Consider the following 26,391-nt stretch of genomic DNA (forward strand, 5'->3'; position numbering starts at 1 on the left):
CTTTAGGTTCCAATATCTCGAAAGTTACAGAATTGGAAATGCGTTGTTATTACAAGAAGGACAGTGTTTTACATCAGATCGTTATTTCTTTGTTATATTCATAGTTGTAATTTTTTTAATGTGTAATAAAAAATATTTCAATTATAATACAAGGAACAATAATATCGAATAAAGTGCCATCTCGTGTTGCATAACAGAATTCTAAAAGCAAATAGTTAATCAACTGAATAGAATAAAATGAACAGTTTGATCTAAATTTTTTTACGAAAAAGTTTATACTATCTAATATCGTTTGAAAATCAAGACTATGTCTTATCTTAGTAATGTAAGATTCTGTTTCCAAGTGTGAACGTCAAGTTAAACGACAACGGCTTTGGTACTAAAGCCGCTTGATACGATTTCCACTAATTTATTTCATGACTGGTACAGAAACCTGCAAGACAGATATTTACTTTCCAAAGACGTTTAGAGACAAAAAATATTAATAGTGTGCTGCTATATGTGGCTTAGCGCGCACAAGTTCAAGTTTAATGTAGATATGGCTCCGGATATGATTCCGCCAACGTCAGGGTTAGAACTCATTGCTATGATGAGACATTTTAACGGTTACTGAAAGATTTTTGGGGCTCCGAGTATAACAATGAGATTATTATGTTTATACTGTCAAATCCATTCACGTAACATTACAACAATTAACTTCAATATCAGAGCTAACACACAATAGCTGTATTCTTTTAATATTTGGACAATTATTTTTTTATTAAGCAATCGCAAAGCCAAGCTGCAATGCACAGACCACGACGGCGATGAATTCGGTCGGGCGATGGCGGCGGACGGCGGCGACACGTCAACTTCCCGCATTCAAATTCAAACGGGGCTCGTCTATAAACAAGTATTGTTCGCGGTCATAATACCGGCGCATTGTGAAAGTGACGCCAATAACATCGTCACAATCTCCGCTTGCAAACAATCGCTCCATGACACATATAAAATTTGTCTTTCGTTCCCCATATCTATAACACACTATGAATTATATAATGCATGTACATACATAACCACCTGGTGAAATTACAGGCACATGGGATTTGTTAACTTATGTCTCAGGGTGATGGGCGCTTTGGCAGTGCCCCTCAGATCTTTGCAATTCAAATCTCTGAGTGGCACTGCAACTGTTATAGACAGGGGTGTAGCTTACCTAAATAAATAGTTTAAATCATATTATTATGTATGTTAGTCTATAAGGTATGTGTTATATGGGTCTTTTGTAACCTGAAAATAAATAAATAATTAAAAATAAAATTACCATCCGGCGCACGACTTGTTCGTCCTGTCGCTTAATATTATTAAAAAAAACTACATCGAAATCGGTTCATAAATATCGAAGTAATCGCGTTACAAAGGTACACACAATAAAAATACAGTTAAATAGAGAATATTTTTTCATAGTTATGATATAATTAGTAAAATTCAACATTTTGTCGTAAGACCACGTCAGGATAAAATAAATCGGTAATGTGCTGTTTTCAGTCCTTGTCCCGTTTTTGTTTGGGGACTACAATGTAAATCAATCAGTTAATTGGCTAGACTACATACTTTCTTTTTGTAATAATGAAAGTAAACTTAGAAAATTAGGGAAGGAAATATGACCAGAACGAATTCCCCCTCGCCAGTCATTGATTTCTTTATGGAGATCACGTAATCAAAAACTATTTCGTCTATATATTTAATTGTAATTGTGAAGATTGATTCTTGAAGATTGAAGATTCAAGACAATATATACTGCCACTTGATTTTTTATGCGTTGTCGATTTGCAGTCCATATTTAATGTTTTCTTATTAAGGGTTCTCAATGAAAAACCAAACTTAAAATCGATACACCTACGTTGAAACGAGATTTTGATTTATTTATAATAATTAACATGAAGAAATGAAAACAATTTTTGCAGATCGAAATCACGTATTATAAAATTGTTTTATTTTTCAAACAAACCTACGTTTCGGACCCTTTACAGGTGTCATGGTCACAGTTGACTGGTGGTCCCATAGTTTTTGAAAAACAAATACAATTTAGATCCGAAAAAAATGGTTTCATTTCCTATGTGTAACAATCACGAAAACATAAGAACCCGATAAGTTAACACGAAAGTTTGGAAGTCTATGTCAGAGGAAGTATTATTGATTTATAACTTTTTAATTTAATGAAATGTTATGAAATACATAAATTTTGGTTTAAAATTCAAGAAACTGAAAAAATAATAGCAAAATATCAAAATGGCTAGAACACCAGGGTAAGTTTTTAAAAAGTGTCGCACGCACGAGCATTATTGAAATCGGTAGCGAAGTACTCTTAACTTCGTATAAAACATATTTAAAAAAATCATCATTAATGTGAAAAATGGCCAAGCTCTGTCAAAAGCATATTGCTAAACCAGAAAAGAACAAAATGCAAATTTATTTAAAAAAAAATACATGTTTCTAAAAGTTACATACATTCATTTACACACATAACTGTGTCATACATCTAGAAATGTCCTAACAGAGAACATCCATTTTTTTCAATTGCGAAAAATCTGAATATTATATCTATAACCAGCTAAACTATGTGGACTCTATTTTGATACAAAATTTAAATAAGAAAAATATACCTAGCGTACCGTGTACTTTCTGAATATATATACCTTAATAATATGAATAAAATGTTTATGGTTTAATATTAAATGTATCATATATTTGGACAGCAAAATATATACAATAAATACTTCATTTGAGATTAGTGGAATCTGTATTTTTTTTTGTGTACAATGAATGATTATATACATGGTGACTTGAAAGTGGTGCCGAGGTTTTGACAGGGTGGAATCGTAAAGTTTTCAATCGCGCTTAGGCTTAAGAATTTTTAAACATTTTCTTAAAATAAACAAATACATATTATATGACACGTGAACAAAGATTTACATTTATACTATTAATTACTATAAAAGTAGCACAGGAAAAATACTACATTTCATCGAGTTAAATCATGCAAACAAGATGACGGAAAAAACCAACTTATTGCAATTGCATTGCATTCAATTAAGTTTAAAATTAACACTTTTTCAATGATTCCTCCAAATACTCGTACAAAAGGATAAATTCAAAATCTTTTAAATGTTGTTACGTAATAAACAGAAAAATTAGAAAAAGCAGGTCATGCCAAAAATCCATAATCCTACATTTTTACAGATACGTAATTAAGTAGCCACAGATCAGGCAAAGTATATTTACCTAAACTTCAAGTTTCAATATAGAGTGGATAATACGTCTCTGAATAATTAAAAAGAAAAGGAAAAATATAAAAAATAATATGGCCAAATTTAAAAAAAAATTACAAAACTTTTCTTGTAAGTACATACACTACCGTCGAATAGTAATCGCTAGTTACACATCGAATGTATAGAATAAAATATAATACAATGATTACGAAATTTTGGAAAGATGTAATATACACTCTACTATATTTAGTGCTAAAAAAATGTACTTAGGTACATCCATTTTTTTAGCACTAAATATCGTCGAATGTACAAAATTTACTATTTAGCTATTTTCATATAATTTTTAGTAATTATTAAAGCATTGAAGATATATTTCAATATTCTTTCATGTAAGAAAAAATATACGTGTCTAGGTGAATAAAAAAAGTGATAGAAAATGTATTTCTAATTTTTTGCGTGTTCTTAACCATTACGAGCTATGGCAGAATATCTCGAGGGCAATGCACTTCATACAGTCCTCTGTAGCCGAGTCATAGACCCATTTGACACGTCAAATAAACTTATTTTGAACAAGATTTTTTTATTAACAGTTCCGAAAACTAAAGAGTGTGATTCGACATCGATTTCACTTAATATTCTGTCAAATTTCGAAGCCAGTTTCAGAAGCACCGTGTATACAAAACAATCTAAGTATGTCGATTATTTCAAATGCAAAAAGTAAGACAGAGACTATGCCGATCGATGTAACGTGCATAACTGATGAAATTTATGTCGGTCGAATTGCCAACGGATACGTGCTCTTTGGGGTAATCTCTCGATTCAAGTACCTACAAGGTAAATGAGGCAGAAGCATCACTTATTACTCCCACATATTTTACTAACTACCGCCTCAATTAATTATTCCGCAAATCAACCGCGTTGTTCACTAACTAGTGAGCGATCATCTCGACTTATTTAACCGCTTCTGCGACGGTGTTATAAAACTAAATGTCCAATACTAGTTTAGATAAAGGCATCCCAAAATAATTGAATTTTTAGTCTTACTCGTTTACTTTCAATATGAGACAGTCAAATTATCTTTAATCATTTATACACAAAACTAAGTTAAAGTAATACCTAAGTAACGTGTCCATGTAAAATCACGTACTTAGTGTGCCTGTGGTCGTGTACCTGTGGACAGGGTCGATGTGGCTGTTCACACAGACGCGAGTATGGATTACGCCGCTAATATATGCAAAATATAACAACACATATACTACGCCAGCTCATCTTCGCGTTCACGTGCTAACTACCCATAATTGGGCCCATTGTTTGGGTCTGATTAGAGTCTCATGGGTAATTAATTGGTAAATTTATCCGCTGTACGCCCACTTTTAATTTACTTTCCCTTGTTTACATCGTATTAAATGTGGGTAATTTCGTTTTTATCTTCATGCCGTGTAACGACAAGCCTGTGAGATTATTTTGAATGAAGCGAGTCTTGTCGTTCGTCACGCTTCAACCATTGCAGGTTCGTATCAAAAGTCCATAAAAGGCGGAAATTTTTTGGAGTTCACGTTGTGAGCACGATATATATGTTCCCTTTTATCGGTTTTAGTAATTGGGAAATAAGCCGATTTTATATAGGAAATGGACTATTTTTAGTACACAGAAACACTAAACTAGTACAATTAATTAATTCATATTTATCAAGTTTATTTGAAATCATGAATGTATTCTAGTACATCTTTAACATAATCAATTCTGTCCTAAAGATTTGCCATTGTATTGCATGAGATCTAGTGACACCACAATTAAAAGAACGTCAGCCGCTATACGAACAGTATAACAATATAATATGATTACATCATTATTGTGCTTGTTACAAGAGTCACTTTATTAAACTATCGCTCTCGTAACGTTTCACTATACCCATCTAAGGGGAGCTAGAGTCGATACATTGTAGGTTAAAGTTCGATTTCACAATTTTTCTCTGCACTTCCCGCTGAGTGCCATTCAATTTCTTAGAACGTGACACTGGAACGTAATAACAGCAAACGAGTAGAAATAAATATCAAGTGGAATGTCCTCGACACAAGTCGTGTTCATACCGGCGCACCATGCACTGCAATGCACTGCTACAATCTATACTCGACAGGATAATATCGGTGGCGTAAACCTAATAAAAAACAAAACAGAAATAATATTTCATTTTACATCGGCCTGTTTTTTGACGAAGGATGTGATGCTAGCCGATGAATAGCACCTAATCGTAAACAGTATTAATTTCTTAGACTTCAATCCGAGACGAGGTAAAATGGATACACAATATTCTATGCGTATTGTTTGAAACAATAGAAAATCACTTTCGCACTCGCGTCCAAGTTCGCAGTAGCAGTATTTGCTATTTTTGCTATTGGCAATGATTACCTCCAACGCGTGTGGTAAATAGGATACGCAACACGTAAAATTGTGTGTTTTAGGTGTGCTGCACTCATATTCGAGCTGGCTTGTCCAGCACGCCCGGTTAACAGGAATCGAAGTTGTGTTCATAAACTTCCTGATCCAATACGAAAGTGTTGTTTTATGTGTGCAGCACGCTTCAGATAAAAAACATCGATGTAGTAAATAGCATATTACGTAACTATTGTTATATATAACCAAACTTATATACATCAAGTTATATTAAATATTGGGAGTTGTTTATAATTGACTAATTGTAAGTTAATAAGAAAAATGTATCTTAAAAATAACGAAATACTAAAATCTACGAACATAGATTCGAAATAATTTCCTTCAATTCCGCTGAATGAGATATTGAAATAGTGCATTTCAATGCACAGCTGCTTCCCATAAAGCAAGTTCATGTCTTTCTACGTAGGTCAACGCGAATAATGCAAGTTCAATAGTTAAACAAATTACAATCGGCAAAATATATTAAAAAATAACACATTCAAAAATCGAAACAAAAACATAAGTTTTCTTTGCCCAAAACAAAAAGATGAAAAATCTTCATACAAATTCTTAGATATAAAAAAAACGTCCAATGAATTAAAAATGGGTGAGTTTATTTTGCACAGGCGAGAAATGGTTTCGATACGTAACCGAGACCATTTCTCACTCACAAATAAATTCCTGTTCCTTTTACTGTTGATTTCAATAAAGTTCCTAGAAAAAAATTTACAAAATAAACTACTTGTTAATATTTCGAGTAACAGAATTAAGTAACATAATCGAAGATTACTTTTTAGAATTAAATTTTGGAGAGTTAGTATTTTTCCACCGGCGAGCCGTGACGAGGCCGGACGTACCTACGTACGTAACACGCGATTAATATTAATAGCCATCGCGAGCTCGCGCGAGACCATACGGGCACTCGCGTGATCGCGCGAAATATCTTGTTTCCGTTATAAAAGTAATACTCTACGTAGGCAGCAATACGATTCAATGTTATATAAACAAATATTTCAATTCTCGCCTCGCCCATCGTCGTCAATCCAGACCAGTTCCACCAAAGATGCGCGAGGAGAGAATTGCAATTTTGTCATACAAATTTTAATCCTCGTCTCGCCTCGTCTCGCCTCTCCTCGTCTCGCCTCGCCGGTGGAAAACTGCCTCAACTGCGTGAATCAAAGACAAAGTGTCTGTCAACGTTACACTTTTATCCAGGTTTTTCGAAAGAAGTTTCATTCGTAGGATACTTCCATTTGAGTTCCAAAACAACTATTTGAGTTATGCAAGGCGACTAATGAGCTGCGCCTACGTACATTGTCCCCTTAGGCTTAACTCACATCGGCGCAGAGTCGAAGCATCCCGTCGCGTCCTATTTTTTAACTACAACTCCTGACGACGCGCGTCGACGCGTGAAGCCGCTCGACTCCATATTTGCATAACAGAAATTTGTACCTTAATAATGAGAAAATAGACATGAATATGCTATAGGCGAAAAACACGACGCGTCGCGACGCTTCGACTCTGCGCCAGTGTGAGTTGAACCTTACACTGCGATGTAATCGAGATTTACATTTAATTAAATTAAACTGGAAACTAAAAACTTTCCCCGGCACCCGGAGATGGGCATTAATAACCTTCGATAACGTAAACGCTCCTTTTTATGGTATTGTTACAGCTTTAAACTTAGACGAGTCGCATATCGTAACATTAAAATGTACTAAATAATAATTATAATTACATGCTCCAGGCCTGAGCAATATATGCTCTTCGTTTTGTAAAATAAACTATTTTTTCTATATACCCCAAGGTCATTTATAATATATTAATTTGAAGTCGATATTTTCATTATAATGTATAATGGCCGTTTACGAGATCATAGGAATAATGTCTGGGTCTGAATCACTTCATAATAATTAATAATTATGTACATTTTGATGTAGGCCCGAAAATGATTCGAAACCTTAGCAAAAAAATCTAGAATACCAGCTGACGTTCCTGACAACTTTTATTCTTGAGATTTAAAGTTGATGGATTCAGAATGGAAAAATTATGTCCTTTTTTTGCACCGAAATATTTATTTTTTTTATCCTAAAATATGGGAAAATGTTGTGTGTGTGGCTTACTATACAGTACCAATCACAGTAAATCTAGTTGCAAATAAACAGACGGCGAAATTTCTCAAATTTCAATGTCAATTTGGTTGATATTCCATAAAATGTTTCTAATATTACGAATTATCAATTTAAGCCTCCTGGCGTCGGAGCGCTTATTTTTCATGGTGAGTAAAATGTTAGTCATTATCGATGCCTGTTATGTCACAGTTACTATAAAAACATATACAATGATATACGTTTAATATAACAAATAATGACATAATGACTAGTGTTGCAACGAATAGTATTTCGCGTTCAGGTCGAATCAATTTACGGTATTCGGCCAAATAGCAAAAAATAAGCCGAATAGAATAGTAACCGAATATTCATTGCAACTCTAATAATGACCTATAAAACTCTATTAAATACGCGTGACTAGAACAAAAGCCGAATAAAATACTCTCAACTTAAAGCACCTTCTTAAGTATTCGACTGCGAAAGCAGATTGATCCTTAAGTCGATGGGGTTAATCTTCAAAAAGTGAAGTGAAATGTAGGTAGTTTTCTGTTACATGACTATAATCTGTCGTTGAAATCCTGAAAATTATTGATGATGATGTTCGCAAAACGGAAAACAAAAACCATCTTGATTGATTTGATGAAATCCCAAACAAACGCAACGCAAATGTGATAATACAACAACTGAGACAGGACGCGTCCGAAACAATTTGGGCACGTCCTATTGTAAGTAGACACTGACCTTCGTATTTCTTCGACCTGTCGCTCCTCGGGCAGATCGACGCATGCAAACAGCTTCATCTCCCCTTCCCGCCCGAACACACCGCCAGGGATTTTCCTGCGGCAACGTTTATATTATTAACACCCTATTGGCATTGAACCCGTGTGGGCTGACAAGCGTTGTGACAGTAGCGTGATAGATTTTTCTCGAACTAATTTATCACGACTTTTACTACTGCTACTTCGGTAACGCAGCGATCCGAAGTGGGGTCGGGTCGTGACCTCCTACACCAGATTTCACCACGTCTCGCGATTTTGAACCTGATCCTGTGTCCCCTTAAGTCTTTCTGGACTTAATCGCTCCAAAGGTAAGTTCGACCGGTCGTTCTGCCGTACCCCAGTTTTGAATATTGAAATTGTTTAATGATATTTCAGCTAAGCAAAGTTAGATTAAGTTCCGATCGAACAGGTTAACAAATTTTAACTGTTTTTAAAAGAGAATTTTGTGCTCTTTTTTGCTATTTAAAATGGATATTTGACCATTTGTCACTTAACCGCGTTTCAGTTATTGGACGGCGGCATTGTCCATACGATCGTTAAAAGTACGGTCCTTTCGCAGCACTATCCTCTCCTATTCTCTCCGCGTATCGGAGCCATTTTTAACTTGTAGTTACAACTAATTTTTATATTAAAATAACGCTGTCGGAATAGGTATAAAGATCTTCTAAAAACTTGATGGTCTGAGGCATAAATGTTCTTATTAGAAGAGACCTGTAGGACTTACGTCTATGGATAGATACCATGACGCTAGTACCGGAAAAAATCGTTAAGTTTGAATTGGTTATAAAAGCCCAATGCAGACGGCGCGTATTATCATTGAAGACTGTATATGGATTTCAACGTACATTATGCCTTATAGTATAGCTTACACAACAACACTTAACACTGATCATTGAAAAATATTTCGTTTCTCTTTACTTTGTGCCTATGAGTCCTGAGAGGGAGATTGTTTTAGGAAAATTTCAACAAGTGATTCAAACTCCAGTAAAATAATTAATACATTGTTTGAAATGTTTGAAATGGAACTTTTGAGGTTTTCTATTGTGAAAGTCATAATAATTGGCTGAAATATTTATGTTAAACAAATTGTTTTATAAACAAATTAATTTTCTTTCAGAATTGAGTTAAGTTTACACAATGATCGACTTTGGGTTAAGGGCTTCCTAAAGTATAAACTCCTTGGAGAACTAATTGGGCTTTATTGTGATTTTGCAATATAAAACTTTAAGAACTGGTATAAAAATCAAATATGAAACAACAAATATAATATTGAACAGTTGTAATTATGTTTGCCAACTCCTTAAAAATGCAAGGGATAATATTTATTCTATACACTGTAAAAAGTATTACTAATGATAAAAATACTGTTAAAGAAGTAGCTATCACCAAGTGTTATCTACAAATTGGTGGTGTGGTAGGTCAAGTTCGTACGATATCATTGTAAACAAACAAAAATTTGCAAAAATTTCATTTTCATTATATTTTAGTTTCTTACATAAATAAGATTGTTCTATATATGACAAACTCATGATAAAGTATTTTTCTCATTAGAACTGCAAATAACATTGTAAAGGTAGAAAACAAACAAAGAATATCTTATCAATAAAAACAAACAAAAACCATTGTCAACAGAACATTGCATATAAATGAAAAGTAGCCTACTTTATCACATTAATTCATTTCTTATCAAATTCAAAACTTGTTTAACAAAGTTCTTAGTAAATGCTAGATACATACAATTTTTATTGCTGCAAATTGGGAAATGAAGTCAAGTTGGTATTTAAATAATAGGGTAACAGAGTATACATACCTAAGGAACAAATTGGGAAATGAAGTCAAGTTGGTATTTAAATAATAGGGTAACAGAGTATACATACCTAAGGAACTTCTTGAGCACACTAGCAATGGTGTACACTGAGTAGTTATCGACGTTCACCAGCCTCCCAGTCTGCAAGAAGTGTATCAATTTCTTCATTGCGCCCTGGTGCCCAGGTGCGCGAAAAACATCCCTACGAAGCGGCGCCTCCTTATTCAGCTTCAAAATTAGCACCTGCACAGAATATGCTCTATTCTAGACACTATACACATACGCAAGAATATTTAGAGATAAAATGTTTTAATACTAACCAGTAAAGGCCCTGGTATGTCGTCCTTGCACACTTCATGTAAGGGTACGCCGAACTTAACTTTCTCCAGTCTTCTTGGATACGGCAGCGAGTTAGGATGCCCACAGGAGGTGACCACACTGCTCAGTGTGGCCGCCCGCCGGTGCATCCTCCGCGCCCAATTACTCATTTTATCCGTGGCTGTTAAGATCCCTGACACCTCCACTAGATCACATTTCAGTCATTGTTATTTTACACTACAGTCTAACATCCCGAAAAGTTCTAACGAATTATGTAGGCAGCAGAATAGGTCGATAGACGAGTTCTGAAATTACCTACTGAATTGGTCAAGCTGTCGTGGGTGTGTAGTTGTAGTACGACACGACTTTCGGTTTCAAATCACTCTTGAAAGAAGCCCGGCTGAATTAAACGAACACTTTTATTTTCCCCATTTCATTACAAACATAAGTTAAAATTCGGCAGTTACTCCGATATTTTCAAGTGAATTTGGCTATGATAAGAACAAAACTGTGATGTGACTCGCGGCGATAGACGAGTGGGGTGAATGAATGAATTTGTAATCTTCTGAATGAATTTATATTTAAGAACGAACGAAATGTCAGCTTTATTTGCGCGAATGAATGGTGCGAATGATTGGAATCGAATAATTTGCTTTCAAGGAGTAGAGATCCTCAAGTCATTGGTATAGATCCTAATTTGACTTAAATTTTAAATACTAAAGTAAATTACATTGGGGATCAATCTTTTTCTTTTTTCTTTTTTTATGACCTTTGGGGATAGATTTTTTTTTTGGTTCTGTTTTTTTCCATTGGAAAAAGCAAAGGCACTAATGCGCCATACAGCCAAGACTTTCTAATTACTTTCTTGGTTTCCATTACAAAAATTTAATGTCTTCTGTGGTGCTTTTTTGTATGAAAAATCAAGAATGTAACCAATTTTTGTTTTTTTTATTTCTCTTGGCTTTTCGCGGTAAGCGTTTTAGCCACTTACAAAGTGTTTTGAGTAACTTGTTTTTAAAATGGGGAACTTTTCTATTATTATGGAATGTAATTTGGAAACGTATTTGAAAGTTGGAGAGAAAGTGAAAAAGGGATCATGCGAGGAATTATGCGATGTAAATAAACATGATATAAATATAGAATAAATGTTATATTATTATTACAGCAGTTAACTTTTTATATTATTTTCTAAAATAAATTTAGATAAATAAGTACCTATATCTAGAAGAATTATTGGACAACAACAAAACATGAATGGAAGTCGGAAGAGGCACATTTTATCTTAGGGTCGTATTCCAGAACTCGAAAAAAAAACTCTACTCAATGCTCAAGTCAGGACATAAGTATGATTTCAAGCACTAGAATAGAAATACGACTCTAATGGCAAGGACTTGAGTATGATTTCTAGTGCTTTAAATCATACTCAAGTCCTGACTTAAGCATTGAGTAGAGTTCTGGAATATGCCCTTAGAGGATGGAAAAAGAATAACATTTTATACTCTGGCCAATGATATTTTAGACACAAAAAAGGTCATTGACTCTGGCCAATAATATTACGACAATATTTGGTTTCATGTGCGATATTATATATTTGGTTTGGATAGTATAAAGATTTTATACTTTGGGCAATAATATTACGACAGTCTGGTTTCATGTGCATCTAAGATCATTGTGTGCTATATTTCTTTTTTTTCCATCGTCTAAGGCGATATTACAGATCAGCAACGTCGACCTAGCAATGTCACCAATTAAAAAAAATGGCAACGTATGAACCACAACCGTGTATGAGTTAAGTCAATGACGAGTTCACAAATTCAAAAGTTAATGAGTTCACGAGTGCCATAGATTTTTTTTTAATAATAACGCACACACTTAACATAGCCCCGCACTAGGGAAAACCTGTGTCAGTATATAGGTACCCTGTGTTAGTATATAGGTGTCTATATACTAAATCTATGACGAGTTCTTTGTTTCTGATTGTAATATTATTTTATAGAACTATTTTTTAATGTCGAACCTCATTAAACAATTTTCAATAGGCCATAATAAGTACCTATTATTGAGAAACATTTTTAAGTCTGCTATTATAGCCAATTTAAAAAGTAGTCATTAAGTACTTACGTACGTAAGTCTTACCTAATTTATTCTAATTCTTATAAGAGCTCTATCTGAAAGTACTTGGTAACCTTGTTTCGATACCAATATAGATATAGAGAAATAATAGGAGAATGGGTGAGACCCAATAAATCGAATTCTTGCCTAGTTTGCCACTCTCGAGGTGGGATATTTTATGGATATTTTCTTCAAATTTGTAAAGGACCGCTACGTACTTGCCCCCTTTCCAATAAAAAGAAAATGAAGTTGAATCGAAACCCTCCTCCTTTTTTCAAGTCGGTTAAAAAATAGGTAATTTATTCCTATGTATTACCATTGGAATAAATTAGTTAACTGTGGTATGTGTTGTCGTCAATTTCGGCAAAACACGGATAGCTCTACAAAAACAATTAGTTGACTTTAAAAAATTAATGGTTATTATAAATTTTTTTTTTTTACCTACACAAATTTTTAAGGGAACGTTACCCGAAATGCTAAAAAGGAACCTATGATTATTGGACACCCAAAATGGACCAAAAACTTTGGTTTGATATATATTGTTAGGTGATGAATGTGTATTTTTTAATTTGATCAAAATTCAAATTGAAAAACTGCTCACGAGCAACTGGAAGGAGCAAAAGCCTCCACTTTATTTCAGATCTATGGAGACGTGGTAACAGTTCCTATAAAAACATATTTTGCAATGGTCAATGAAACCTGTTTGTTACTTAATGACGAACCAACTAATATATACCGTACCTTTTAATATAAATACCATATTTTACAGATGGCATGTTAATAAACATAGGTACTCAAGAACAACAGATATTGTTAAATAAAAAAATTTACATAATAGTACATAATATTTATTATGCATGTATTTCGAAATTCGTCATCCACATCATAACCATAGAACAATCGATTTCATTACCTTAAAGAATCGAAAAATTTATCATTTACGAGTATAACACTTAATATTTATAATTTTAATTAGGTATACTTAATACTACTATTGGAGTAAAGTGCTCTTCTAATATTTTCGTGCAAGTTTCACATCAAGAGATTTAAACATTTCTAAAAACCCCATTTAGGGAAAGAAATACATGGATAGATGAAGAGCAAAAATCTACCTGTTATAGAAACAAATTCTGCAAAGTCGGCGCTGTTTTGTGTTTAACTACAGTTACATTGACTGAAACAACCATGATCAATAAATAATACCTATATAATTACCAAATGGCTATACAAAGTAATTATATAAATTATATAAGTGTTTGATTTCATAAAAATGTGTTACTTAAACAATTTCTAGTCGTTTCATCTCTTTAAAAAGTTCTTCTCCCATTTTGGCTGGCGAACGCGTGACGATAACGTTGGCCTTCTCTAGCGCTTTGATTTTATCCATAGCGCCGCCTTTACCGCCGGAGATGATGGCGCCGGCGTGGCCCATGCGCCGACCAGGCGGTGCAGTTAGACCTGCGATGAAGGACACTACAGGCTTTGCCTTCTGGCCCTGTCAAGCAAAACAAAACGATATAAGTGAACATGTTCAAATCACGCAGCCCTTTTCATATCACACTGATTTGCTCCATATGTGCAACTGTAGTAGTTTATCAGTGTTGCTTATAGTATAACAAAACGAAAACCATTAATTTAATATCTATTTGGAGCTGGAATGTAAAGGTAAACCCGCTTGGCAGGAAAAGGGCCTTAAACATTGGACACAAACACACTAATATTATGGTTTAAATAAATATAAACTCGACGTGGACCATACCAATTATAAACATAATATAATGTTGAAAATTAAATGTAATGTAACTAAACCAACTAATGTATTACTTTTTTTATATAAACGATCCAACTGATGAAAAATGTTCACTGCCGTCTAAAGACATTTGTGACTGAAAAGGAACATCCTGATTACAACTAGCTTGTTGGTTGAAAGTCTCCTTTGGATGGCTCTTTTTATTCGAAATAACTTTTTTACGTATGCATGTTGTGTACACTACTCAAGACAACAAAATATATCAAATGCCAACAAGATGTGGAATTAAGAAGCCAAGAATGACATATGTCTGACTAAACTACAGAGAAATCAGACAAATTAAACCTCTAAGTAGTACACTTGCTGCTGGGCAGTCATATTCCTTTACCTTCGTCTGTAGGAACACACAATAAAGATGTTTCAAATGTTTTGTTTAGCATGGTGTCAGCTTTTAATGTTATCTGGGCAATTTATTAGCAGAGTACTTAGTCGCTGTAAAGCCTTAATAAAAGTTTGTCTTGTAAAGGAGAGAAAAAGCGTCACTAAAGACCATGTGCAGTACTTACAGTGTTAAACTGGATAAGATAATCAGCAGCCATTTCTTCCGCTTGACCACCAATTTCACCTATAAGGACGATACCCTTGCATTCGGGAGCGCCCAGAAACACCTCCAGGCAGTCAATAAAATCAGTGCCGTTGAATGGATCACCGCCAATCCCAACGCAGAGCATTTGACCCAAACCAGTCTGTAAATCAATAATAATTATAATTTCTGTGCGGAAAAGAGGGCCACAGATAGTTTTTTATTAAATATATACTTAAATACAATATGACACACAAATTCTTTATACATAGAGAGCACTATAAGTTTCCGGAACTGGCCAACATATTTAAAAAGAAATTACAACATTTGAAAATGGAACTCTTTGGCTGTAGAATACAGTTTGTTTCATCTGACTGTCACTTGTTTTTACATTGTGGCGTCATTTTAGAAATTGGTTACCTACATCACCATGGAATAACCCGTGAAAATTTACGTAGTATGATTTTCTAGGACTTTCAAGTGTAATTTAACAGCTCAGCAGAGCTTCGCTCGGCTTCAAACTGCTTTTGGCGATGAAGCACCATGCAAGACGACTATTTATAGCTGGTTTGCAGAATTCAAACGCGGTCGTGTGAATCTCAGTGATGAATTTCGTGATGGTCACTGCTGTGAACAACGATGCTGTGCGCCGTATAATCAAAACAGATAGGCACGTGACACCATGAGATTCGGGCATCTTTTGGCATAGGCATGAGTCAAATACAATCAATACTACACAAACATTTGGGTGTGAAAAAGCTGTGCTCTCGGTGGATCCCACACAATTTGCCTGTGGCTCAAAAAACGGATCGCGTCACTTGGTGCAATGCCATGCTTACCAGATTCAACGAAGGGGCGTCACAGTGGGACATAGTAACAGGTGACGAAACATGGATTTATAGTTACAATCCCAAAACAAAGTAGCAATCGAGCGTATGGGTCTTTCGAGATGAGCCGAAACCAACCAAAGTGGCGTGCATGGAAAGTGCCTCTAAGCGGATGATTGCTTCTTTTTTTAATAAAACTGGACACGTGGCTACTGTTGCTTTGGAGAATCGTTGTACCGTGAATAGTAATTGGTACACGACCGTTTCTTTACCGGAGTTATTGACAAACTTAAAAATAACCGTGAACACAGACAGACAAATGAATTTTTTAAGGTGAACAACATTCACCTTATGAGCCATCCCTCGTACAGTCCCGACCTGGCACCTTGTGACTTTTATTTATTTCCAAAAATTAAGAACCAGTTACGCGGTCAACGATTTTAGATGCAATAATAGTGCAGGGTGCATTATTTTCAGATTAAAGCGCGTTCGATTCCCGCGTGTTGCTAGAAATTTTCGAAAATCTATGAATGCAGTTTTATTTCTTTTAAAAAATAAAGGAATGTTTCCTTTAAGTAAAAATTTCTATCTCCAGTATTTAGAGTACTTTCCCTCCAGGTGGCATTACAAATTTCCACCCTGTATAATAAATGTTTTCAAAATTGATTCATTCGTATGAAAAAGTGCATTAACGGTAAAGGAGAATATTTTGAGAACAATAAATTCATTTCTGACCATTTATAGTATTTTTATCTTATTCATTCCGGACTCTTATAGTGCGCCTCACGTATATGCAATAGTTTGTATATTATAAAATCAATTTGCATGCTATAATGAAAAAAATTTGTAAGTAGTAATAGAATTTTAAAATATGTACATTTGAACTATAAATAATAATAAGTAAAGCATAAATGATAATTTGACACCTACCATTGTAGTCTGGTTGACAGCTTCATAGGTAAGTGTACCGGAACGTGAGACAACACCTATGGAACCCTTTTTATGCACAGCAGCTGGCATAATGCCGATCTTGCACTGTCCTGGCGCGATGATGCCAGGGCAATTAGGGCCAATCAGTCGCGATTTGTTCTGCCTCAGCAATGCATGCTTCACCCGTACCATGTCCTGAATGTAACACAATCATTACCTGATTTCAAAAATTTTATAGAATAAACCAAGCTTCTAGCAATGTAATTTCTTATCTTAAACTAACATGTGAAATGTGATCATAGTGGCTAGCCAGTTAGATAATAAACGACATATTACCTTGAATGCAAATTAAATGGTAAACCCTATATAAAATAGAATACTTCTTACGTGTTGTGGAAGTCCTTCCGTTATACAAACAATCAGACCCATTTCTGCCTCAATTGCTTCCATAATGGCTTTGGCCGCTCCTGCAGGTGGTACATAGATTACTGATGCATCAGCATTTGTTGCAGCTTTTGCTTCCTTGACTGTTGCAAATACTGGCTTCCCAAGATGTTCGATTCCCGCTTTTTTGGGTGACACTCCACCAACAATTTTCGTGCCATAATCGAGGGCTTGTTGGCTGTGAAAGGTTCCTTGTTTTCCAGTAAATCCCTGTACAATAACTTTTGTTTCACTTGTAAGCACCAAATTTTTCCTGGTCTGAGTGTATGTTGAAGATGATGTTGAACAGGAGCTAAATCTGACGCCGCCAAGTACAACCCCATCTAGAACAAACACTAGTGCTGAACTCAGACTAATTTTGACTCACAATCTGCTGGCACCAGATATACAAGGTTATTTGTACAATACTAACAACCTTCCAGGATTATGTTACATAAACAACAATTTTGTTCCATAACTTTATATAAAAACCAAAAACTGGAGCAATAAACATATTTATTGCTCCATTAGATACAGAAAAATATAACCCACATCCTTTCTAATTGGGGAGGATGTGAGTTATATTTTTCCGTGTCTAATGGAGCAATAAACATAATTCCACTTATGCCATTCTTCCATGAAGGGTGCGTTGGTGGTAAGGTAGTAAGTACAAATATGCAAGTGTGTCTCCCCCAACAACTCCCACTATCTTTTGTTACTGCATAGAGATATCACTGTTTAGAGCAATCTATTTTAATTTTTTAATAAAATCAGATGAATTATAAAAAGTTATTGTTTATGATGTTAGCAACATAGTTCTGTGAGATTGGCAGTTCTGTTTACAAATAACCCAGTATATGTATAAACAACCAATTTAATTAATGGATGTGTGCTACTATCCATTTGTAATTTATTTACCTAGATTGTGATTGCAGGTGTACTGTCAAACCAAGCCTGGATTTTGTTATACCGTTAGCAGCCTACATTTATATTATTATTTTCTTTTGTTTATCCAGGGTGCCTTACTTTTACCAGGCCATGAATAGGATATTACAATTTGGGGAGGTGGACAATACTTTTAATTTACAGTGGAACATTTTTAAACTGAGTTATGTAAGCAGTTGCTAAGAAAAGTAAGTTTATTCTATTTATTCATTTATAGACCTATTTTATTTCTTTATAAACTATTATTATTGTTTAGCATCAACGGTCTATTATGCGCATACAAATACATAAGATAAAGACACAATAGAAATCAGATTTTTGATATTACATATAGCCTTGAGATTCAGTTTACTCTTAAATAGATTTTCACAGAGCTAGTATGTGCTGTACAAAATAGTACTATACAAAGACAAGCCTTCATTAAAATTAAAAAGTAAATACTAAACACAGATGATTTAAAAAGTAAATACTAAACACAGGTGATTTTTTTCATAGTTGTAACCAGCATTGTCCATTATACACCCAACAACTCAAATAAACCTTCTGTTATCACAGTTGTCATTGCTGTTCTTATATTATTACCACCCTTTACATCTAACAAGAATGAAGAAAAAAATTCAAAAATAATTTTAGGTTTTACTCTAAAGCAAAGTGATGATAGTGGCAAAGGTCACTGTACTTATTGATCCAATTTCTTGTACGTTGGGCATTGCAGTTTTGACAATATTGTCCATAGAATAATTAATGTTCTTAACAGTTCACAGTACGGTAGGTATAAACACATTTAGTACAAAAAAAAAATTAATTTATTTATAGACGAAGGTCTCGGTAACGTTAATTTCTATTACTAATGACATTGATCGGGACTGGTCTTGTGTAACAGTTCGGCAATTACGATTATCGTTCATCTTAGCCTATCTGAATACTAAGATGGCCCGTAAACGAAAGTAGATTGAAAAAGTGATAATCTGGCTACAAGGTTACATTGATGCAGAAATAAATTAAATCGCTAACGTAACACAAGCACGTCATGAATCGCAGCGGCGGAAATGTATGATATTTGCTAATAAACTATACGTATTAACAGCTAGGAAGAAAGCTTTAGTTTACCTCTTAATTTGGAAAGAATTCGCATCGAAACAGCCATTGTATTATTAGGAGCGGCAGGGAATGAATTAGTATAAAAAAAGGACAATATGACACTGACAAACTGGCATTACGTAATGACAATCAGAAATTTTTGACAGATAGGTCACTGGGTTGCAATTTCTAATAGTAAACTAAACTACATATCCCAGTATCATGACTTCACGTTTAATAAATCCACAAAGATCGTGTTTCAACTTTAATAAACATGTAATATAATCGTAAAGAAATTGAGGCTGTACTTTTAATATTTCAAAGTTCAAGGTAATGTTACCCGTACTTGCCAGTGTTGCCAGACTTTTGCGAAGTTTTTAAAACTTCTTAAAAATACTTTTTTAAAGCCATAAAATCACTAAAAATCAAGGAAAATAATTCTACAATTCTACTTGCTGCCGAACATTGGGGAATATGAACTCTCTTATTTCCCCAATTGCCCACACGTAGGAAAACTCCAAGCCCCAAATGAGCTATAAAATTTTGTAATTCCCCAGATTTTATTAAGTAGCCTAAAATAGCTAAGCCTAAAGTAGCCTTTTCCAATTTCAAACATAGCCGCATACCACATATTCAAACATAGCGATCACTATAGCCGCCACGTGACCCCTCAAAGTAGCCTAAGTGGCGAAAAATCGCCTATTTTGGCAACAGTGGTACTTGCTGAGACTACCAAACCTAAAACATCAACTTCAAAATGTTTGTCTATTTGTCTGCGCGTTTATGCACGTTAATTCGAACTAATTAGAATCTGGCCTGGTTCTAAGTGATGTAGATCGAATAAGATAGGTTTAAAAAAACAATTCAATTTTAAAGTGTGTCTAGCGCTCCTGTATGTTCCATAAATCCGGCGATTATAATGCGAAGTCGCAAGGCATTTAAAAAGGCATTCCATATGTTGCATAGCAATAATACGCTCATTTTCATTTGTACTCTAAAATGCACCACACCTTTTTATAATTGTCACCTGTAATAAACAATCCTTAGCAGTTTACTAGCGTATATATAATATCGCTACAGGCATTCCATTCTTTACAATCTCCTGCAAAAGCAGGTATAGTAAGGCTTTGAAACTGCACCAATGCGTTTTGTACTTATTGTTTGAGTTCAAAAATTTGATTTGACTATTATTTTGAGACTGAGAATGATTACCGTCTAATTCATATTTGATGGACAATATAATACTGTCTTTTATTCAAGTTCAAAATTTTCTATCGAGGTTTGAATCTGCTCGAACTGAATTTGTATACGAGATTTTCCAGTACACGAAACCATATATTTGCGATAAGAATCTGTATTACACCAAGCTAAACAACAGCGTCAAGTTCCCTCTTTAAACAGCTTATTTTGTGCAGAAGACCAACATAATGCTGTAGTCTTAGTCTTTTTAAAAACGAATAGGTAAAAATTTAAATAAAAGAAGGGAACGAGAAAAGAATAAAAAATAAATAAGAAAATCCTTGGATGTCTGTTGCACTATCGTGCACCCGAAAGTCGAATAATAAAATACGAATGAACTGGGCTCTTACGTAACGCACACTCCGTGCACTCAATTGAAGTCGAAAAATGAAAACGAAATATAAAATAACCTTACGAGGATGGAAAAACTCTTTATTTTGTTTTCCTTTAAAAGGAGCTGCCCTATCTACGGAACAATGGTACCTACCTAAATCAAAATTGTGCCACACATATGACGGATTTAGGATTCGGCAGTCCTATAATTTCCAAATCTTTTTTTATCTTTTTTCATTTATAAACTTTAAAAAAAATAATAATGAAATAATAAAAACCTCGTAGTGAATTGTTTTAATAACAGAATATCGATAATATGTCTGCTATCAAGAACAACACTATCTCAAAATATTCGTTATCCACAATCATCAAAATATACTAACAAACAAGCAATCTAAAGTAATCAAAGCAAAATTCGGCAAAACTTATGAATAAACTATATAAATGAGTCTAATTACATGAGATATGTAGGCTATTGTATTATTTATAGGCATTTATAGGTGTAATGTAACATTTGGTTGATTTCCGCTTTTTCTACTGCCGCACCCATAGACATATATCTAGATAGACGCCGCAAGTACAGCAATTGTGTGAAAACCAAGCGTGCCACATTTTTTGTACCCACTATGACGTCACAAGAACTGTTTAGTGATGAAACCTCATTCCGCTCGCTCTAAATCGATTGATTGAACAAAATATGCGTAAACACGCGCATTCCATTCAATTAATCGATTCTAAATAGAACATTTTTTATATAGATTTTAAGACTTTCGTGGTTATTCACTAAATGATTATCACTAGTATCAGGTTTCTTACCACGGTATGACGGTTAACGTCAACCCGTGACCATGGAGCGTGCATCCGTTCCGAAATATCGGGAAAATAAAAAGAAGTCATACCGTGGTAAGAAACCTGATACTAGTGATAATCATTTAGAACATTTTTTGTTCAAGTATTTGTTGATTACACTATTATAAGTACTTAGTCGTAATAATAGGGGTTAAAGTATGAAATTGCCGATTTGTACTGAAAATCTAAATTGTTTATTTTTTAAATTTTTAACAAATTTATTTAATCAAAATAGTTGCCATTATTATCTATACATTGCTGCCATCTAATGGGAAGGTTATTAATGCCTTTGCGATAGAACTCCGACGATCTAGACTGCACAAACTGTGTGAAAGCATTTTGTACTGCCTCCTGGGAAGAAAACTTCTTGTCACGTAGATAATTGTCCAAATCACGAAAAAAATGGTAGTCCGTTGGAGCAAGGTCTGGTGAATACGGAGGATGACGAATGGTTTCTAACTGCAGTTCCTGAAGGGTCAAAATGGTTTCTCGGGCTGTGTGAGGTCTCGCTTTGTCGTGGAGCAATAATGGTGAAGATCGATTCATGAGTCGGAGCTGTTTTACTGCTAGTTTTGTCAACATGGTTCGGAGTTCGGCACAATAGACATCTGCCGTTATTGCTTGACCAGATCGGAGAAAACTATAGTGAATAACACCATGCTGACACCACCAAACAGTTACCATTACCTTTTTATTGGTAAGTTTTGCTTTAGGACACTGTTGTGGCATTTGACCTGGGGTCAGCCATTGCATTTTTCTTTTCCGGTTATCATAAAGAATCCACTTTTCATCACATGTTACAATTCGATCCAATATTCCTTCATTTCTGTACCGGTTCAACAAGGCAACACAAGTTTCAACACGCGTTTCTTTCTGCAGATCAGTCAAATCATGAGGCACCCATTTTTCGTATTTTTTTATTTTATTGATTTGACGCAAGTGAGTCAATATTGTGGGTAAGGTAACGTTAAACCATGCCGCTAATTCCTGGGTAGTTTGACTAGGATCGGCTTCCACTATCTCTCTTAATTCATCGTTATTCACCTGTGTGGGCGGTCTTCCTTGTGGCTCGTTCTTTAAGTCGAAATTTCCATCACGAAAGCGTTTAAACCAAAATCGCACGGTGCGTTCATTAGTAGACCCCTCTCCAAACGCAGCATTGATATTGCGGGCTGTTTCTGCCGCGTTAGTTCCGCGTCGGAACTCGTATTCAAAAATCACTCGAATTTTCGCAGTATCCATCTTTCTTGTCTAAATTGAATAACAAAAACAATTGAAAGTCGATATTCAAATGTTTCAAATTTAAAAAAAAAAAAATCACAGAAACCATTTGAAAAAAGTTTCATTCGAAAACCTCAAACCATGAAGATTCTATGAAAATTCAAAGAACCTATTGCAATAAAACGGCAATTTCATACTTTAACCCCTAATATTAATATAGTAGAAAATACTAGAATAAGATAGTTTAGCCCTTTATTTTACTGGTTAATAAAAAATGTTGATTACTTAAAAAAAATAAGACTTTAATTTTTAATACACTTCAAATACTAAAATTATAGTCCTTCCAGTAAAATGAGCTTATTATATAACATTCTTTTGTAATAAAAGACCTTATCGATTAAATTAAATAATGAAAACGCACGTCAGTATATGAAATTGCGACTGCCTTAATTGATTTTACGAGACGGATTTCCGTTGGTAATCGATCAAATTGATGAATGGCAAGACAAATGAAAATGTTACTGCTGACAAAATATGGTGAAATCTTATTAATCAGGAAAGGTTTCGCAAAAATTTCACAAATTTGAAATTTTTGAGATTTGTTTATTATTTCTCGGATATCTAACTCTGCTACTCTGCATATTTGGATATCATATTAGGTGGAATAAGCTAGACCGTCCTCGAAAGCAACGAACTCATACGTATGACCAAGTCTAGGTTTTTGTAAAGACAGCGCACTGTTAATTCTTTGTTTTATATATTTTTTAGTATTACTCGTACTACATATCCGGCGATGTATGTAATTATTTGTTCGTATATTTTTTTATGTATAATTACACGTTGCCTCGAATATCCGAATATAGCATTCGGATATTCGAGGCAACGTGCTGCAAAAATTATCGAAATTACAGATACTACTGATAATAATAGATACTACAAAACTGAAAAAAAAATCGAAACTTTACTAAACGACATAACAAAAGAGTTACAGAATATTTTTATAATATTGTTATGGTCACAATAATTTTCGTCACTTTGTTTTCAAAATCGACAAACAGTGTTGCCGATCTATACATCTCTAAATGTTAAATTTGGCCAAAGAAATGTACAAGCGGCCGTACCACGAAACTGAATACATTATACAAAAGTGCGTTCGTTCAATATTCATGGCGTATTAACAAAGGATCACAAATATATCACACCAAGTAAAAGCCGCAATGTATTACAAATAATGAGGCTACACTCGGTTGCATATTTGTTTTCTCGAAACTCATAAAACCAAAATAATTGTTTTAAAAATCAAATTATGCATCTTCTGATTACAAAATCACTTGCATGTGGAAGGAAACGTCCCTGTTTACCCGTTCACCCACAGTAATGGTGCTTTTGCAGTTTATAATGGCACAATGGCTCCAACTGCCTCTGTGGAACGGCTACCATGCCACGCAGAGGTCCCGGGTTCGATTCCCGGGCTGGGAGAAATATTTGTATGGCCTACATTTGTTTCTCTCGTGAGTTTGGGTGTAATTTGTGGTTGTCTATGTGTGTGTCCATGGCACCCGTGGCATAGGGTTTCCCTAGTACGGGGCTATGTTGAGTGAGTGCGTCATTATTATATTATTATTAATTATGCATTTTTTCGCGTTTTCGACTGGTTTTATGTCAGATAACGATCGAGCACGTTCTGAAGTGTAGCAGCGGCAAGTAAGTGAATTTCACTTACTTTGGGCACGCGAAGTACGTATACTTGCGGCGTCTATCTAGGTATATGTCTGTGGCCGCACCTCTTAATGGTGCAGCGACGTATTTTTATCAATACTTAATTGTTCTCACTGTTCATATTTTTGTCCATTTCATTACAATTCATGCGAATAATTCACTAAAACATTTGGCCAAACATTGGTTTTGACATTTGATGTAGTTCTCTTTGACAACCGGACAGTTATCAAAGGGTACTACAAAAAAGGCAAAATGACGACAGTTGAGATTTAAGATGACGTTACGTATTTTCGATTCCTGTGTTTGACATAAATAAATGTATAGCGCTATCTCTTTTGGCTTTCGACGGCACGCAGTAGTTAAACAAAGACAATTTTTTTTTATGTTTTCAACGTCTAAATGCATCATATACATACTTACACTATGAAAACTTTTTTCCATCCTCCAAGTATACATAAAATGTTATGTATGAGAATGGAAAAAAATGTAAGAAAGGAGATGCCCTAACTACTGAATCAACGTGCATATAACCAAAATTTGAATGTTATTAATGGCGAATTTCTTTAGTGTTGTACCATAATCTATCGATAAGTCATTATGCAAATGTATGGCTTGAAAGTTGAAACTGTTTTTTTCTTTCTTTCTTTAGTTTACTGTAGCCAAAGTATGCCTAAACAAACACAAGTCTAATAATTTAGTCACGAGTGGTATATTATTATAAATGTCAACACACATTTTTAAACTTTTTTAAAATTTATTTTCAAAATTACAACTGGTAACTTATTTATCTTATCTCAAAATAATCGTTATCCAATAATCATCAAATATACAAACAAATAGGCAATCTAAAGCATCAAAAGCAAAATTTGCAAAGTCGAATTACATGAAATATTTGGGTTATTGTGTGATTTATAGACAAAAAAATAACACACGGCTGGGCAATGTAACATTCGATTGATTTGCACTTTTTGTAAAGCCGCATCCCTTAATTCCGCATTTCTTTTTTTTACTCACTATCAATATTTTTGTCCAATTTAATTATAATACATGCGAATAATTCAATAGTACATTTGGGAAAACATTTGTTTTGACATTTGATGTACTTCCCTTTGACAACGGTATCATGTACCTCATGTACTGCGAAATGGACACGGTTGGTATTTAAGATGATGTTACAAACAACGACAATAACATGTTTATGGTTTCAATATCGAAATGCATCATATACAGTCCACAGTCCAGTAACATGTCCTTTAGTTTCCATAGTCTAAGGATTTATATCTGTCAATATAACATGTCCTTTGGTTTCCATAGTCTTAGGCAATTATCACACTGCACCGCGCCCCGCAACGGAGCGCGTGACACAGATCTGCGCCAACGCGCGGTTATCTACGCGGGGGCAGCGGTCTAGCGGCCCCGGGTCACTTAAAGAAGTAGCTTCGTAGTTGATTGCCGTAGTAATTGTTTAAGTAGCCGAGGTCCTTCTTTGAAAAGAATGGTTAATAATACAGAACTCATTCAGGACGCTGCAGTTATACTGTATATTTGGTTTTTCTTTACTCTAATAAAAAGACACCGAAGGTATTGGATACATCCTTTTTTACGAACCAGATCGATAAATGGATAATTTCAACTTCATTACAAAGATTTAAGAAAATATGAAGATAAATTTGGTTGATTT

The 26,391-nt window shown here is 34.5% G+C and overlaps 2 protein-coding genes across 5 annotated transcripts in view; both read right to left on the reverse strand.

Moving 5' to 3' along the window:
- The window catches only part of LOC113239318 (rho GTPase-activating protein 20), a 64,914-nt gene extending 53,676 nt beyond the window's left edge, over nucleotides 1-11,238 (reverse strand). For all 4 annotated transcript variants that reach the window (XM_026476246.1, XM_026476245.1, XM_026476244.1 and 1 more), the window contains exons 1-3: nucleotides 10,702-11,238; nucleotides 10,452-10,624; nucleotides 8,537-8,632 (exon numbers count right to left, since the gene is read on the reverse strand). In XM_026476246.1, the coding sequence (XP_026332031.1) occupies nucleotides 8,537-8,632; nucleotides 10,452-10,624; nucleotides 10,702-10,869 (437 nt within the window). In that variant the 5' untranslated portion in view covers nucleotides 10,870-11,238. The remainder of the gene's footprint in view (nucleotides 1-8,536; nucleotides 8,633-10,451; nucleotides 10,625-10,701) is intronic.
- A 2,454-nt stretch (nucleotides 11,239-13,692) lies between these two features.
- LOC113239388 (succinate--CoA ligase [ADP/GDP-forming] subunit alpha, mitochondrial) lies at nucleotides 13,693-19,481 on the reverse strand. Its single transcript, XM_026476374.1, has 5 exons — nucleotides 19,380-19,481; nucleotides 17,289-17,668; nucleotides 16,902-17,096; nucleotides 15,128-15,307; nucleotides 13,693-14,306 (listed from the first exon to the last, which is right to left on the reverse strand). Exons 1-5 carry the CDS (start codon nucleotides 19,414-19,416, stop codon nucleotides 14,091-14,093), a joined length of 1,008 nt encoding a protein of 335 aa, XP_026332159.1. The 5' UTR covers nucleotides 19,417-19,481; the 3' UTR covers nucleotides 13,693-14,090.
- Nucleotides 19,482-26,391: the final 6,910 nt, after the last annotated feature.

This window comes from Hyposmocoma kahamanoa, unplaced genomic scaffold, assembly GCF_003589595.1.
Source record: "Hyposmocoma kahamanoa isolate Upper Pololo Valley unplaced genomic scaffold, ASM358959v1 99879, whole genome shotgun sequence".
Classification (NCBI taxonomy): Eukaryota; Metazoa; Arthropoda; class Insecta; order Lepidoptera; family Cosmopterigidae; genus Hyposmocoma; species Hyposmocoma kahamanoa.